General features: G+C 32.2%; 5 protein-coding genes across 5 annotated transcripts; 3 read left to right on the plus strand and 2 right to left on the minus strand.

Annotated features, from left to right (window-relative positions):
• The first annotated feature begins 134 nt into the window (after positions 1 to 134).
• On the plus strand, positions 135 to 6646 carry LOC106110823 (inhibitor of growth protein 3). Its single transcript, XM_013292745.1, has 11 exons — positions 135 to 324; positions 492 to 563; positions 809 to 1006; positions 1500 to 1641; positions 2171 to 2273; positions 3154 to 3243; positions 3828 to 4017; positions 4595 to 4685; positions 5004 to 5093; positions 5498 to 5636; positions 5852 to 6646. Exons 1-11 carry the CDS (start codon positions 297 to 299, stop codon positions 5966 to 5968), a joined length of 1260 nt encoding a protein of 419 aa, XP_013148199.1. The 5' UTR covers positions 135 to 296; the 3' UTR covers positions 5969 to 6646.
• Positions 6647 to 6875: 229 nt separating this feature from the next.
• LOC106110825 (calcyclin-binding protein) lies at positions 6876 to 9650 on the plus strand. The gene is made up of 5 exons (XM_013292747.1): positions 6876 to 7098; positions 7170 to 7386; positions 7683 to 7889; positions 8557 to 8719; positions 9136 to 9650. Exons 1-5 carry the CDS (start codon positions 7060 to 7062, stop codon positions 9227 to 9229), a joined length of 720 nt encoding a protein of 239 aa, XP_013148201.1. The 5' UTR covers positions 6876 to 7059; the 3' UTR covers positions 9230 to 9650.
• A 574-nt stretch (positions 9651 to 10224) lies between these two features.
• Positions 10225 to 13230, minus strand: LOC106110925 (60S ribosomal protein L13a). Its single transcript, XM_013292883.1, has 6 exons — positions 13129 to 13230; positions 12644 to 12774; positions 12357 to 12466; positions 11790 to 11935; positions 10650 to 10772; positions 10225 to 10344 (listed from the first exon to the last, which is right to left on the minus strand). Exons 1-6 carry the CDS (start codon positions 13147 to 13149, stop codon positions 10261 to 10263), a joined length of 615 nt encoding a protein of 204 aa, XP_013148337.1. The 5' UTR covers positions 13150 to 13230; the 3' UTR covers positions 10225 to 10260.
• Positions 13231 to 13451: 221 nt separating this feature from the next.
• Positions 13452 to 15327, plus strand: LOC106110740 (group XIIA secretory phospholipase A2). The gene is made up of 3 exons (XM_013292637.1): positions 13452 to 13873; positions 13973 to 14218; positions 14751 to 15327. Exons 1-3 carry the CDS (start codon positions 13642 to 13644, stop codon positions 14897 to 14899), a joined length of 627 nt encoding a protein of 208 aa, XP_013148091.1. The 5' UTR covers positions 13452 to 13641; the 3' UTR covers positions 14900 to 15327.
• A 39-nt stretch (positions 15328 to 15366) lies between these two features.
• On the minus strand, positions 15367 to 16737 carry LOC106110742 (myotrophin-like). Its single transcript, XM_013292638.1, has 4 exons — positions 16582 to 16737; positions 16262 to 16372; positions 15934 to 16017; positions 15367 to 15864 (listed from the first exon to the last, which is right to left on the minus strand). The coding sequence occupies exons 1-4, from the start codon at positions 16648 to 16650 to the stop codon at positions 15778 to 15780; spliced, it is 351 nt and encodes a 116-aa protein (XP_013148092.1). The 5' UTR covers positions 16651 to 16737; the 3' UTR covers positions 15367 to 15777.
• Between the last annotated feature and the right edge of the window lie 83 nt (positions 16738 to 16820).

Below are 16820 nucleotides of genomic sequence, written 5' to 3' on the forward strand. Positions count from 1 at the left end.
AACTTTTGTCCATTCGTTATTTAGTTGAGTCTGTTTGGTACAGGTTTAGCTTATTTTTTATATTAATTACTAAATTTTTTATCTTTCCTACCATACCTAAAGAAAAGTGCCAATTCGATAAAATATATTACTTACACTTTGTACATCACTAACCTTTAAACAAAGTGGTGACGTGACGGAAAGTATCACGTCAACGTGTGCATTTATTCCGTATTTACTAATTCGTTGTAAATTTTATTAGCCTTTACTTCTTTTAAAGTAATTGATATATAAACATTGTGATAATACTCACCAAAATGCTCTATCTCGAGGATTATCTGGAAAGTGAGTTCTTTGTTCTACCAGCAATGACGCCATATATGTACTCACGGTTGGCATTATTGAACATGGATCAATATTAATGGATGGCGCGAATATTTGAAAAATATTTCGAAAATATCAAATACTTAGTTTTTATTTACAGTGTTGTTTACTATTTTGGTATCTTTCAGTGATTGAGCATCTTCCTCAAGAGCTTCGAGACAGATTTACTGAAATGAGGGAAATGGATTTATCTGTGCAAAGTTAGTAATACAATAAAGTTCACAATATTTTCAAGATACAAAATTAAAATGACAAACTACATTTACTTTACAAATTGCAAATCATTTTGATTTCTTTATTTACTCTTTATAATATCTTTAAAGGTTTCTATAAACCTAAAACAAAACATTTATAGACATTTTACTTAAAGATATTTCCACTAAATTCTTTAAAATCTAATTTAAATAAGATAATTGCAATTTTAAATTGTATTAAACCTCTTTAGATAACATGGATACATTGGAGAAACGGGTTAGAACTTTATTTGGCGGATGTCGCCGTGGTGAAATAAATACCGACCAGGCTAACACCGAGTTTGCTGATATTAAGAAGGGTTATAATAAGACAATAGAGGAAGCCGAAGAAAAAGTTACACTGGCCAGTCAGATGTATGATCTAGTTGACAGATACTTACGCAGGCTGGGTTTGTATTTTTTTTTTACTGTTATTAAAACTGTTTGTCTCTGACCTTGTTACTCTTAACATAAGTTAGGCTGCAGCCTTTCAGTGAGGAAATGTTTGAGGTAGACACATTAACACATTCAGTGCTAACTAACTTGGTGTGTTACTTACAAAAATTGTAATGGCATGAAATTTATTAAAAGACATTAAAGAGTTTTTTTTAGTATAAAATTCAACAGACAAAAATTAAAATGGGAAATTGTATGTTGGTTCAAAAATCATGAATTATTGTGTTGTTCAACAAAATTCCTATGTTATATGTAATTGATAGTTAGTAGATATTCAAAAACTGGAATAAGAAATTAAAACTAAATCAAATAGAACAAAATTATCTGAAGGTGTTCTCCCTTAGAGAACCTGTATCATTGTTTCCCAAAACCCATAGTGTGATTTATACAACATGACTTGTTGGCCATAATTAATATTTATGTAACAATTATTATTGTTAATTACAGATACAGAACTGCATAAGTTTAAATGTGAATTGGAAGCGGACAACAAAGGTATCACAGAGCTATTGGAAAAGAGATCCCTAGACCTTGATACAAACACTAATCATTCCGGCTCATCTAGTAATAATCATTATAAAGAAAATAGGTTTGTACATTTTATTATGTTTAAATCACACAAATAGTCTATTTGTTACAGTAATTGTTACTTTTCTTTTTGAATATCATCATATTTGTTTCTTTTTTCATTAAATAAAGGTGTTAATGTGATCTGTTACTTCGAGAAAAAGTTCAATCTAGCTTGCATTAGCCGGGGGAATTGCCATGCCCTCTGTGGGAAAATTGTATTCTATTTATTATTTCATTCCTAATGTGTAAAAAATATATTTACACTTGTGTTACATTTGATTATCAAACTATATCTATATGTCAACTTGACTTGAAATTAAATACACATTTGAGCATTGTCCCAATCCGGTAATAATGACGAAGTAAAAGCTCGGGCCGAGGCTCCTGAGGGAGCCCTCGAGCTTAGTTACTCATAAACAAGGTTTAGGCTAAGCGGCTTGTTCAATATATTTATATCTGTTTTATTTTATGGGATTCTCGGGGATAGGGAGGGGGATTGCATCCCCTTCCTTGGCATGTAGTTAAATATGCATATTTGCCCCTTGTAGATATAGAATCCGAGCGGAGAAGCGACGCGACAGTTGGGGTACGAGGGAGGCGCGCGCGCACGCAGCCAACGGCAACATGTCCAGAACTGACACTGCCATACAGGTTAGCAATTATATTCATATTTTCTATATCCAATCATTATCTATACTATTGTAATAACGTGTAAACACACACTTCTTTGTTGCCTAAGATGTCAGCAATCACAGCATATTTTTGAAAAATTCTTTTTTTAATGAAAAGCCCTACACTTACGTCACGCTTTAGGCTATATATTTTCACGCCATTAAACTTAGGGTGTAAATATATTGGATAAAAACCCAAATGTAGGAAAGAGACCATAAGTTGCTGCCAACATCAAGAAAAAATGATTGGTAAAGTTTGTCATGTCATATTGACATTTGCTTTTAAGAATTTGACAAATGTAAAAAATCAAATAAAATGTTCACAATTTCATGCGGATGAAGCCGCACGGGAAATTGTAAACTACCCAGTGAGAATGTACAGTTTTCACAAACCATAAGATTTAAGAACCCGAAGAAAAGATTATATTGTATTTAAAATACAAGAAAATGCTCGCGACTTCGCCCGCGTAAAATGTAAATTTTAATTTATACCCTATGTTACTCAGTTATAACATAGCTCTTTAGTTAAAGAATATTTGAATCTGCCCAATAGTTTTTAGTTTTTTAAATGCATACAAAAATACAAATCTTTCTTCTTAATATTAATATAGATTGTTATATAAGAAAAAAGGTTATATTTAGATATTTACATTTGTATAATTGGGATCAGATTATTTACATTGACTAATTTAAACAATGTCATGTAACTAAAAAAAAAGCTAACAGTAGTACAAACAATTTGTACAGATTTAAGTAAAAAAAAAATAGAATTTGTTAGGTCAGATCTTTGTGAGAAATTTTGTTTGTTATAATTATTGTTTAGGGAATTAGCAATTTAAAATAAATAACATTGAACCCAGGCGGTGTTGGGTCGGGACACATACAGTCTGGGCCACGCCGGCAGCGCTATAGCGGTGGCCGCCAGCCAGGCCATCGCCGCCACACAACAGGTAATATAAACTATTCATTATTATTATATTTCTACCAAATTTCATCGAGATCTGTTCAGCCGTTAAGGCTACAAACTCTAATAAATATCCATCTAAACTTTGGTATATGAAATATTAGTAAGATTTATTTTTTAACAATTATAGATTTCTACATTTTTGACAACTTTTTCTTGCTGGTACAGGAGTATGAAAAGGTGAAATGACAAAAATATTTATTTAGTTGTAAATAATCCAAATGTTTTATAATTTAGATTAAAATGAAAAAATAGTGAGTTTACTATCTTCATACTATTTGACGTAATTTTAATCAGTTTTCTAAACTCGATATGACCTTGAAAACTTTAAATTATGTGTTGACCGAGAATCAGAATGAGTATATCAGTAGGGCGCCAAACGGAAGTTTGTGGTCTCTGCCTACCTTTCAAAATTGCGTTGTCCATAGGTGTTTTATAATAGAAAAAAAAAGATTTCGGCATTCATAGAAATCTAATTAAAGCGATGTAACTGCCCTAAGCCGAAAATTTAAATATTCTTTGTTTGTCTATAATTTCAATATTTGTATATGTTATTTAATATTTGTGTAGATGCACCACGGCCGGCGCACGGCGTCGCTGAAGGCGTCGTACGAGGCGGTGGCGGGCGCGGAGCTCGCGCACCACGCGCACCACGCGCTCGCCGCACACAGCGCACACAGCGCGCACAGCGCGCACGCCGCACACGCCGCACACGCCGCGCACGCCGCGCACGCTGCACACGCCACGCAACACGATCATGGTATATTATTTCAGTTTATATAAAAGTTTTAGTTGTTAGCCTCTTGTTTTTGGACAAATCGTTTCCACCCTGGCTAATCACCACTTAGGCTAGCCACCGCTCGGGCTAGACACCAATCAGGTTTGCCAACAACAAGCCATTATTTGTGAACATTATATATTTTCTTGTGTAAATAAATGAAAAAAAAAATTAGGCTAGTCACTACTCAGGGTAGTCACCACTACTTCTCAGGCTAACCACCATATAAATTAACCACCACTAAGGCCACCACTTGGCTAGCAACTACTCAGGCTAGTCAACGCTCATGCTAGCCAACCACTTAGGCTAGTCATCACTGAAGCTATACACCACTCAGGCTAGCTCATAGCTAATCACCACTCAGACTAGTCACCATTCAGGCTAAGCACTAAACATGCTAGCCATCACTCGGGCCAGCATCCTTAGATGCAATTGCGTCGTTCCTCCTCGTCTCTTCCCTGTCTGGATGGAAAATTGTACTTAATGTATAATGGACGGATTTTATACACCTCGTGTATTTCCTAAAAACATATTTTAAATTGTATTGTCTTGATGTCAGGTCACGGGTTGTCGAGCCACGGGCAGGCGGGCGCGCTGCACCACACCGCCGCGCACACGCACACCAACTCCAATAAACGACACAAACAAAAGTAACTATAATACATAATTCTTTTACATACATGTTATTATTTTTAATTTTTTAACCGACTTTAAGAAGGTGAAGGTTCTCAATTCGGTCGTTTTTTATGTATGGACATTAATTACGTTGCGATTTGTGATCTTTCTTTTATTTGATGTGATTGCAGCCATTTGGTCTCACTTTAAAAATTAAAAACTGTCCATTACTTTTGAGTTTTTCGTAAAGAAGCAGTGCCAAAGAAATCCGACTTTTTCATCTTGAAGTCGGTTTTATTTTATTAATATACTATGAGAAATGTGTTTTTAATGTAATTTATTTGTGTTTGTAGGAAAAGCACCTACAGCGCCACATCGAGCACTGCGCACGCGCAGCAGACTATGTCCGCGGCCGCCAGTCGCTCCTCGTCGCCTACTGTTGTGTAAGTGTATTGTGATTAATAAATAATTGTCTTACTAATATCATAAATTTGCAAATATAGATGTATGTTTATTAGAGTTTGTAGCCTAAACTGCTGAACGGATCTCGATGAAATTTGGTGTAGATGTAGAGGATAGTTTTGAAGAACACATAAGCTAAACACTTTTTTTAATACCACGTGGACGAAATCGTGAGCAAATGCTAGTATATTATAAAATATTGTAATAGTAAAATCATTTTACCGTTTTTAGTTTAAAAGTAAAACTGGTATCATTCTCTGTCCATTATAACAATAATGAATATAGCCTGAGATAAAGTAGTCCATTGAATCGCCTTAGTACCTTAGTCAAAATAATTTATTTTTTATTGGTTAGTTAATATATATTTAAAAAAATGTGTTTGCAGTGGTATGAACAACGTGGTGAACAACGTGGTGATAGAGGAGGGCATGGAGGAGGAGTGGACGTACGACCCCAACGAGCCGCGCTACTGCATCTGCAACCAGGTCTCCTACGGGGACATGGTCGCCTGCGACAACCAGGACGTACGTCACTCACACACGCATATAATAATGATAATTTCGAATTAGTTGAGCAATTTTTGCTTACTGGTGACTAATCTAATCTCATAAGATCCTTGTACAAATACAATTTTATTGCCAACATTCAAATTACAGGTCATACAAGTGAAAATTCACATCTAATTCAATAATTTTTTATCTTTAATAACTGAATATATAAAGGAATGTTTTTGTTCCAGTGTCCATACGAATGGTTCCATTACCCGTGCGTAGGCATCACCGCGCCCCCCAAGGGCAAGTGGTACTGTCCCCAATGCCAGACCAACATGCGCCGCAACAGGAACCGCAAGAACTGAACTGTCACAATACTTCTATTAACATAATTGTTATGTATCTAAACTTTGATAATCTGCAGATCAGCTCACAGGGAGCAGATCAGTGAAACAGCTCGCAGCTCAATATGTACTGCTTGTTATGATTTGCGTTTCTTTTGCAATCAACTCGTATGTTATAGTACATCGCGTTGAGCCGTGAGCTATTTAGTTGTTGAGCTACAGCTCAACTGTTCATAATCTACATACTATATGTATACTCAGCTTAAGTTGTATCTAAAACAATACAATCCTCTTCTTCCAATGTTCATGCAAATGTAATGAGTAAATTTTATTGTTCAGATAAATTTAAAATTACTGAAATGCTTTTAAAACTATTGAAGTAAATCAAAATGTATTTTAGCTTATTGAGTGAAAAAAAGTTTTGCTTATCTATTCGAGTGGAACAGACGTGATTAATAGTATGTTTAAAAATAGATATTAAAGAGAAAAAAACGGAGTGAAAAAAATGTGTAGATGTTATCTGTTTAATAGAAGCGCGTTGTAACTGCAATTCGTCAAGAAATGTTGGCAACATTACTATAAGTGTACTTTACATTACATCCAAAGGAAATCATTTATAGCCCTAAATAGGGCTTCGGTGTATTATGTGCGCTTAAAATTATATAAGAATATCTTCTAATAAAATACTCCTTGTATTTATTTGTTTTTCATTTATTTTACATCCTCGAAATTCCAAGTCATTTTATACTGAAATGTACTAGATTAAAAATGTAAATGTAATGCATGACAAGAAAAAATTAAACGAACTTGTCATTTTTAATTGGGCGAAAAATAAAATCGATTCGCAAATTATTAATTACGATATAAAAAGTTGTATACTCTTTGACATTTGTTATCTGTGGTAATTCCTGAAATTTCTAGAAAATGCTCGACGATTGTCGATGGTCTGAACTTTGAATAAAATTCATACCGAAGCGCATGTTATGAATAACTTTGATCGCCGCTTTGTGAGTTTTGGTGAATTTATTGTGTGATTGAATTGCGATTGTCCTTTTTATCTGTTGCAGTCGTTTCGGCTTATATTACACCTATAGACAGAAATCATAAACTGTATGTTTACAGCCAAAATGTCGGAATCTAAGATAAACGAGGTAAGTTTTATTCTAAATATTTTTATTCAATTATTTATGGATCACAGTCTAACCTTTGTATTGTTTTATAGCTTAAAAGCGATATTGATGAGCTTAATCTATTACTTAAACAAGCAAAACGCAAGAGAGTTCAAGATCTCTTGTCTGTTGAAGTAAGGAAATTGGAAACTGAATGGATCAGCTTAAAGGATTGTGTTACATCTTCGGCTACTCCTATGGACGTTAGTCCGATACCCACAACATCCGCAGTTCAAGAAAAGCGATACCAGGTTAAACTAAATGGATATGGTAAGTACTTACTACAATGTCACATTACAAAATGAAAACATGAACCGACACAAGAGGTTAAGAAACCGAAATGTAACACGTTTATTTGCCTATATATATAAAAATTGTAATTAAATTTTAAAAGGTAAATATTATGTGCTTTTGTTCATATATTATGCTCTATTATACCTCTGAAAGGAAGGATAATATTTAAAATATCAGATACAATGTTAATATTACAAAAATAATAGAACTCAGCACTTACAGATCACATTGTCAAATTTTTATGCCTAAAGTTTATTGTATTTTTATACAAGGTTGGGATCAATCGGATAAATACATTAAAGTATTTGTGACTCTTAAAAATGTACACAACCTGCCAAAGGAGCAAGTCTACTGTAAATTGACGGAAAAATCAATGGAACTTATAGTTGAAAATTTGGAGAACAAGGATTATACTCTGGTCATAAACAAGTTGCTTGAATCTATCAATGTTGTTGAGAGTCATTGGAAGCAAAAGACTGGTAAGAATTTATTTTACTCTTAAAATATATTTAATTCATTTATCAAAATCATATTAAGAACAACCAAATGTATCAGATACAAAATATGTATATTAGCAGAAGTTTGAAAGTAGTCCCAGTGGTAGAGAAATTTTGGAGTAAAAGGTTAGCATGGTATGGGCATGTTGAGGAGGGATGAATCGCATGTTACAAGGAGAACTATGAGTGTGAAGGTACACCGGTAGAGGTAGACCTAGAAAGAGATGGATGGATTACATGATAGGTGGCATGATCAAGTAGGGAGTGATGACTGAGATGATGGATGATAGAATATTTGGTGGATAAAATCCTGTTGTGCATATCCTAAGGGAGTAGGATAAGGTAGATCCCCTACCTTGATGATATTTAGAACATCCAATGTGTTTGTTTGTCACTACTGAACAAGTCTCAAATTTCCCTACTCTCAATGTTTAGTTAATTTTTTTGTTAAATCTTCTCTTTGGTAAGGGGACATATACCTAATTGGAATTAAATAACTACTCTACCCCAATAAATTAATTATTCAAGCTATAAGCAAACAGAGCTCTAGATATCAGTGGGTTTTAGTAGATATTGAAATCAAGAACATGATTTTAATACAAAAATAGAATTCCTTATTTGTTTACTTATTATTTTTTTGCAATTCCAGACATGGTGGTTATTTTCTTGGCAAAACAGAATCCATCAAGCAAATGGTCTCACATGACAGAGATTGAAAGGAAATTTGAAGATCAGAAAACCAACCGATTCAAGAATGATGACCTAGAAAAGAAAGACCCCCAGGAGTCTATTATGAGTCTCATGAAGAACATGTAAGTATTCATTTGTTTGCTTTTTATTGTAATGATGCATGAATAAAAGTGAAGTTGGGTGTTAAATTAATGTTTGTTTTATGTGGGACTCCTTGTTGGTTTTAATTTATTTGAATACCCCTAATGGTATTAAAAATACTTCAAACTTCAAAGAAATTTATATCAAAGGTTGTTGGTGTTCTCTATTTATTTTAAATATTTCCCACCATCCATTGCCAAGTTTAAATGTTATTATAGAGCTATGTTCCAAATTGTTCCTTAAAAAATGTTATTTGAATCATCACCAGTTTACTATATGTCTATATGTATTGTGAGGGGCTCGGACCCTACCCTAATTCAGGTTTATTTGAACAAAAAGCTACAATAAGAGATTATTTACTTTTTGTGTGTGCCATAAATTATGTTTGTTATTACAGGTATGAAACTGGTGATGATGAAATGAAACGCATGATCTCCAAGGCGTGGTACGAGGGACAACATAAGAAAAAGGATTCAACAATAGATCTATAAATTTAAATTATTTCTAAGTTCTTATTAATTTTAAGTGTAATGTTTTTGATATTTTTCTTTTAATTTAAGTACATAAGTTTAAATACATTCTACATAAGATTTACACTTCATTGTGGTACAACTGCAGCTTCAATTTAAAATAAAAATCTGTAGTAATAATCAAGATATATATGACAAATAATGTCCAACCACCAAAACGCGGAACTTTAGTTCCATTTCCGAAATGTTTAAAAAAATAACATTGAAAAAATTTATAACTGCCACTGATCAGTTTTTAATAGTGGTTTAATAATTTGTTCCAGCAGTAAGTCGTAATATGGATGTTTCTAGAAAGTAGTTATTCTGCTATGGAATAGTAATTGTACTACAAAACATTGTAAGCCAATGAAAATATTTAATCTTTAATAAATCTTATCATTTATATTGAGTTTGATTTAACCCTCATATATTCTAATCGCATTAATAAAATGCTGCCTTTTGTAATAGAATTTTGGTGAATTTGCAAACAAAATGACTTGCTAATTTATCAGCAAAGAAATTTAAGAAATATATAGACTAGGCATAATGTATCATCTTCAGAGAAAGTACCGGTGGAAAAAAAAACTTATTCATTATGCCTAGTCTATGGAGTTCTTAAATATCTGCGTGTGGCAACACTGCAATGTATAGTTTTAACTCTTATACCAGCATACGAAGTTTTCCGTTTTAAGCTGAAGGTGTGTAGAAGGCCTTATATTAAGATTGAAATAAATGCATAAATGAAATCTTTGATAGTGTTTTATTTTAACACGAGCTTTGGTCCGCGTGGAATTAAAAGAAAAACAACAGTAGGTAGCCTGTGTTCTTCTTCCTGACTTCTCCATGTATGTCAAATTTCATAGAAATCCGTTCAGCCACTTAGGCTACTAACTCAAACATCAAACCATCCATCTAAACTTTCGCTTATACTTCAAATATTAGTAAGTTTGAGGAAATTTGACTAAAATAAACATCGGTTTGGATGTCCAAAAGTTTATTTAAATTTCTTATTGTTAATTGTATCCGTAAGATTGGATGATAGAAGTGAACGGCGCCGTCGCCTTCGCCACCTTCTCCCCGGCCTCCTTCGTGATCCTCTGCAACAGAAAACGATATTATTACTTATGTACACTTCATACTTTAAAATAAATTATTATTATTAATGTGGTTTCAGAATAAAATGTTTTTCATTGCATTCAAATAATGTAGGTAAGTTGTAATATTCATCATTATTGATAGATTTATACTCGTCCATTTCAGTTTTGTTCTACATCTTTTTCAAATTTCATCGAAATCTGGTCAGCAATTTTTGCAAATAGAAAGCACAAACATTTATCTATTTATCCAAAATTTGTAACAATTCATAATGGACATTATATGAAATAAAAACTACATTACTAACCTTAAGTCTCCTTTCGAAAGCGACTTTGTGGACAGCTTTGAACTTTCTCTTGTCTTCCAGTTTGCGAACAACGTCACGGTACTTCCAGCCGACTTCGTGCGACAGACGGCCAACGTGACAGTACTGAAATAATATATAAGTTAATTATGTTTTCTATAGAGTTAGATAAATAACTGTGAATAACAAATATCAGAAACATAAAGTAGCAACATGTTCACTTTCAGTCGCAAATTACCCATTGTTATAACATCATACATTTTCTAGATATTTAAATTTTAACATTATTTTTAATATACATCTAAGATTTTGATATAAAACAAAGGCCTACCACCTACGCTTTTGTTAACTACAAGCAACTTCCGTTACAACCCCACTTGAATAAACATTTAGGGCCTGTCCCACCACTGGCTGCTAGAGGGTCAGATAGCTTAAAACTGACTGTCAGGTAAGGGAATAGAATCCCATATTTCTATTACATATTTAACATGTTGGATTGTTATCAGACAATTTACAATTTGGGGGGACTGGCCATAAATATACATTTTAGTGTTTATTTCTGCTATCTAGACAGAAAATGCTTCTATAGTCAAATTCAATGGAAATTATTACATGTCTAAGAATACAGACTTAACAATGCCATTTGTTGTTTGGATTTATTTTAACACTAGCTTTCGCTCGTAACTCCGTCCGCGTGCTATTAAAAAAAAAAAAAAGAAAGAAGCCTATGTGTTCTTCCATACTCTGTTCTACATTTATGCCAAATTTCATCTGGATCCGTTCAGCCGTTTAGGCTACAAACTCTAACGAACATCTATCCATCTAAACTTTCGCATTTATAATATTAGGTTAGATTTCACATTTAATATTTGATAATCTTGCGCATTGTTTAATTTTAACTAACCATGCTTATTGATTGTATTGATATAATAAAAGTATAGCCTACATAAATATACAAAATATAGAAAGATTTTTGAAATCGGCCCAGTAGTTTTAGAGTTATTTCAATACCAACAAAAATAGGAATTTTTACTTTTTATAATAGTATAGATGTAACTTTCTTCCACTGATGTGAGAAAGCCCACTAATTCAACAGATTCTAGAAAGTAACAGTTGAAATAATTATTATCAAAAAATATTTACCTTGCGGCCAGGCTTTAGACAGAAGACCCTGAGTGCGGCGGGAACGACAACGCGGCGGCGGTTGTCGTATGGCGGCGGGCAGCCGTCGTACGCCCTCAGCCTCCGGAGAGCATCCTTCCCACGCTCCGTCTTATGCGGGATCATACCTGTAAATTTATCCAGGGATGAATGCAGTTCATTTTAAAATGATTTTTTGTGTTAATGTGATGATTATCTTCATAACATTTGGTTTTATCATAAACATCAAATAATGTAGGTAAAAATTGTTAATAATCATCAGAAAGCTGTAAATGCATCTAATACTAACAAACATTTGAAAAATAAGTGTTATATTTTTTAATTGGTGGTACATAACACAAAGTATTTTGGATTAAAATAGTACCAACTTTAGATATGTACAAATTTTTACTGGAGCAAATTAGTACAATCTTAAAATTATATACAATTAGAGAACATTTATAACATCTTGTTTTCTTTTACTCATAAATTGCTAAGCATTTATTAAAATATTGTTTTACTAACATAATGTATTTGTTATAAAATAAATCTTGGACTGTTCATTCTTACCCCTAACAGTTTTCCATAGGATTTTTGATGGGGCTCTGAAGTGGAAAGGTCCGCGGGCGGGGTTCACGTTGCAACGTTTACGCAGGAATGACATGAACTTCAACTTGTTTCTGAAAAATTTGTCCATAGTCAAAACCAATTCAATCACATGTATAGAACATTAAAAAAAATAAAGTAAATCAGAACATAATATAGCAACATCTAGACATTCAGTCGCAAATTACCCGAAATAGTAGCATCATTATAAGTAATGGTGAAGATGTTGTTAAAAAGAGCATGATACTAACCTGAAGAAGTTGCCAGAAATGTTTAATTGTTCGCATCGAACAACAACGACTTTGTTTCCTTCCAATAGAACTTTAGCAATGACTGCGGACAAGCGGCCAAGCAGATGGCCACGGCCATCGATGATAATGGCCTGAAAAATACAAAGTGTTATGGTTACCCACTGATCGTGCCGGAAATTTAGTATAACCTCAAACTATACCGAGAACCAGATTTATAGAACAACTTTATACATGTCAGAAAGAAGTACAGCTAATCTGGAATTCTCTTCTGTAATGCTAAAACAATCTTTATTTATTCTTATAACGCTAACAACTGACTTGAAGGTAAGCACGTGTAAAGGCAGAGTGGAAGTGTGATTTTGCCAATAATCTACACACATTTTACACTGACGCTAACACAATTTCACTTATATTTCAATTAATTTGTGTATATATCGACTAAACTTAGCGGATTATGTACAATATATCTATATTTTTAATCTCACCTTATTACTAAAACCCGTCATTTTCACGACACAAAACGGAAAAGGACAACTTTTTAAAGCAACATGGCTACCGGATATTACGATTCTTCGTCCAAAAATTGATCAGAGCCATAGACAGTTTAATTTTTTTTTCACCAATTGATTAAAAGTTGATAATTTGTTTAATTACAAGAGTTTTCGTATTAATTTACACATAAAGCGAGAATCTTCTATTGTAACTTAAAGTCTAACATTTTAAACTTTGAACTGGAATGTATCAAAAGATAAAAACTTTCAAAGATTTCAGACTTAAACGTCAATGTCATTTTAAAACGTCATTTTTATTTCAGTAAAGTTTATTTTTGGTTTAAAATGTCTATAGAAGTAAACGTAATTTTCTTTTCTTTAAGGACACGTCAGATTTCAGTTAAAGATTTGTTATTGTTATATGTTGAAGTAACCAGAGTTAGAAAGTAGAACATTACGCTATAGTATTTTAGGAAATGTAAGCGATTTCAACAACAATATCGAGCAATGGATATCCCTTATAGAAAGATTTTGATATATGTTTTAACTTTCGTTGCCTACGCTTACACGGGTGTGGGATCGAATATATTACGAAATCTAAAAGATGCAGTTTTATCAGCCGAATCAGTGTTTGGGGACATGTTTCGTAATGTAATAACAGTGGCTGATAAATTTCGTTCTTTGCATGATGTATTCGATGCGGCGGTGGAGGAGGATTGTATTTTTACTTGTCCTGGTGGTAACTAAAACTCAAGTTTTATAGTATTTTTTACTTACAATAAGTGTCTATATTTATTGGTCTACATTATTTTTTATTCGATTAACGTCATTCTTACAGGACAGAAGCCAGTTCGCAACAAAAACCACATACCTAAATCCGATGGATGTGGTTCTTTAGGATTTGATATATCTTCAGAATATTTACCAATTGAAGAGATGACAAAATGTTGTGACGCTCATGACATCTGTTACGACACTTGTAACAGTGGTAAAGAAATATGCGATTTAGAATTCAAGAGGTGTTTGTATAATTATTGTGAAACATACAAAACTGTAAACATTGGAGGAGACGCTATAACAAAAGGTAAAATCCTAACAATAATTAAAATACATATTTTTCTTCAATTTGGAACTCGGAGACATGCACAAATTTATGATCTTAATATAATCTGTACTACATGTTAATGCAACATGAGCTAGTGTATTTGATTCATTTATTAAGAACTTTTAGAAGATTATTACAGGAGTGTAAAACAAAAATAATGCTTGTAGTTATGTTTACTCTATGGATAGCATTAACAAAATTATTTTTTTAATTTTTTATTATAACTATTTGTTATTATTAAACTCTATCAATTATAAAGCATGTTCATGCACCTTCATATGATAGTTTATTGTTTGAAAAATATTAATAGGTTTGCTTTCAATTATGATAAATAACATTATCAATGAAATTTATGTTTTAAAGACTTTTATAATATAGTACTAATATTATTTTCTCTATATTTGTTTTTAAATTAAATTAGTATTTTTATAAGGCTTACACAAAAATTATTATGATTTCTTAGAGGTTGTATGAAAATTATGATTTTTATGCTTTAACATTTTTATTACAGGTTGTAAAGGTGCAGCAAAACTATTATTTACTGGCACTCTAACTCTTGGCTGTAAATCATATTTGGATGCCCAAAAGAATGCATGCTATTGTCCTCCTACAAAGAACAACAAATATAAAAAATATACAACTGGCGATGGAGAACTTTAATTATAATTTTTGTCATGGGTTTTTACTGTAGTAGTTACTACAGTTTAAAAAAAACAAAAACCTATCTATCCAATGAACATGTTTCTTAAGTTTTAACTGAAAAATCCAAATGTTCAGTTAAAATGTATGCTAATGGCATTATTAGTTAGACTGTGCATTTCTTGATTTTGTTTTCATTATAACAAAACAGTCTGACCATGTAGCACCTGTGCGGTTTCAACTTAAGGGGTGTAGCTGGCTTTATGAAATTTCTTATAAATGTAAGTCTTCATTGGATGTTGATTAATGTTTTTAGTAAAAATGTGTTGTTAGGGGGAATCCTCATTAAGTCACTTGGAAACTTGTATAGTATTAAGCAACTTGTGATGCTCTCATTGTTTTGTTTATTATAAAATACAAAATTGTATATAACTTTAGTTTGTGTTTATATTGTTTGTAAAATAAAAAAAATAATTTATTAATTTATTCCTTTTATTTTGGCAATGTTACATTTTATTTCTTGCCTTCATGCGTTAACACACCTTATAAAATAAATTTATTTGCTAAATGTATAGGCCCTTGGAAAGTAAGTGCCATTGCAAATGATAAATAATTTTAGTTTTTCTTACATATATTTAGTGCATCTCTGTACAGTTTGAGGTGTCCTACCGCACAGGAATTAGTAAAACAAATTAAAACTACTAGTGGACGCAGTCAATACATGTCTTCTAAATTTCATATGTTCAGCATATAAAAATAATTGCAATATAAATAAATGCATGTAAAAATATGATGGTTAGTTTTTTATATAACCGTAATACAATTTCACCTTAGCTTAAAAAAATAAGAATGTGAGCGTTTTATGAGAATATGTTATGATTTTGAAATTTTACTTTTATCTATGTTAGGAGCTCTTTTATTTCATCTTTTTCTGCTGCATCTAAGTATGGTGTACCATCTGGTGTTTTTCCATTCTTCGAAGCACCCTGCAAATTTATTTTAATTAGTATTCTATAACATAATGTTTTTTATTGTAATAAAAATGTCTTTCTTACATGTTTTAATAATGTTTTCACACAATCAGTATGCCCCTCCCAGATAGCTGCTAAAATGACTGATATTCCATGTTTATCAACCATCTGTAATATTCAAAATTGCAATACAAATTAAATAGCAAAAAAAAACAACTCTTATTTTTTATCTATGTAAGACAAAGATAACAATGTTTAAACAACTTAATTAGGTTCTGAATGCATATAAAATTAAACTTAATAAAATACTCAACAGTATAAAAAACTAACAACAAGAAATAACCAGAATGATTCATCAAAATCTCTCTTGTTCTCAATAAGAACATAAAGAGATTTCTATCGCCATACTTACATTAGGATCAGCTCCTTTGTCTAGCAAATAGTTTAAAACAGCTGTTTGACCATAATCAGCAGCGTAATGAAGAGGTACTCGGCCATCAATCAGTGCATTGACATCAATTTTCTAAAAGAAAACCATTACTTGTCTACAAAAACAGCATAAATACGATTCGATTTTCTTAAAGAAAAATACAACTTAAACCATATCCTGTTATTATAAATTACTGCTGTTCATAATGTACATTAGATTATGAACAAAAAACGTTGTTATAAATATGATTGCACCAAATCGATTTATTACATGAAAACATACAACAAAAGGAGCGGTCTTACATTTTTTTCAACGATATCTTTTACTTGATCTATGTCGCCGTTTTTAATACCCCAAACTAATTCACTCATTTTAATGTACTTTCAAAGTTAAGCCTTAAATAAATTAGTGCAATCTTCATCAACAGTAATAAATCCGAGATTGAAAATGATTGACTGTGTCTGAAGATGACAGAACAGGACAGATTAGAAATCTTTTTTGTTTGATTTATTAATTCTTGTTTATTTAAATTTAATTAAAG

Source organism: Papilio polytes, unplaced genomic scaffold (genome assembly GCF_000836215.1).
Source record: "Papilio polytes unplaced genomic scaffold, Ppol_1.0 DF824191.1, whole genome shotgun sequence".
In the NCBI taxonomy this organism is placed as follows: Eukaryota; Metazoa; Arthropoda; class Insecta; order Lepidoptera; family Papilionidae; genus Papilio; species Papilio polytes.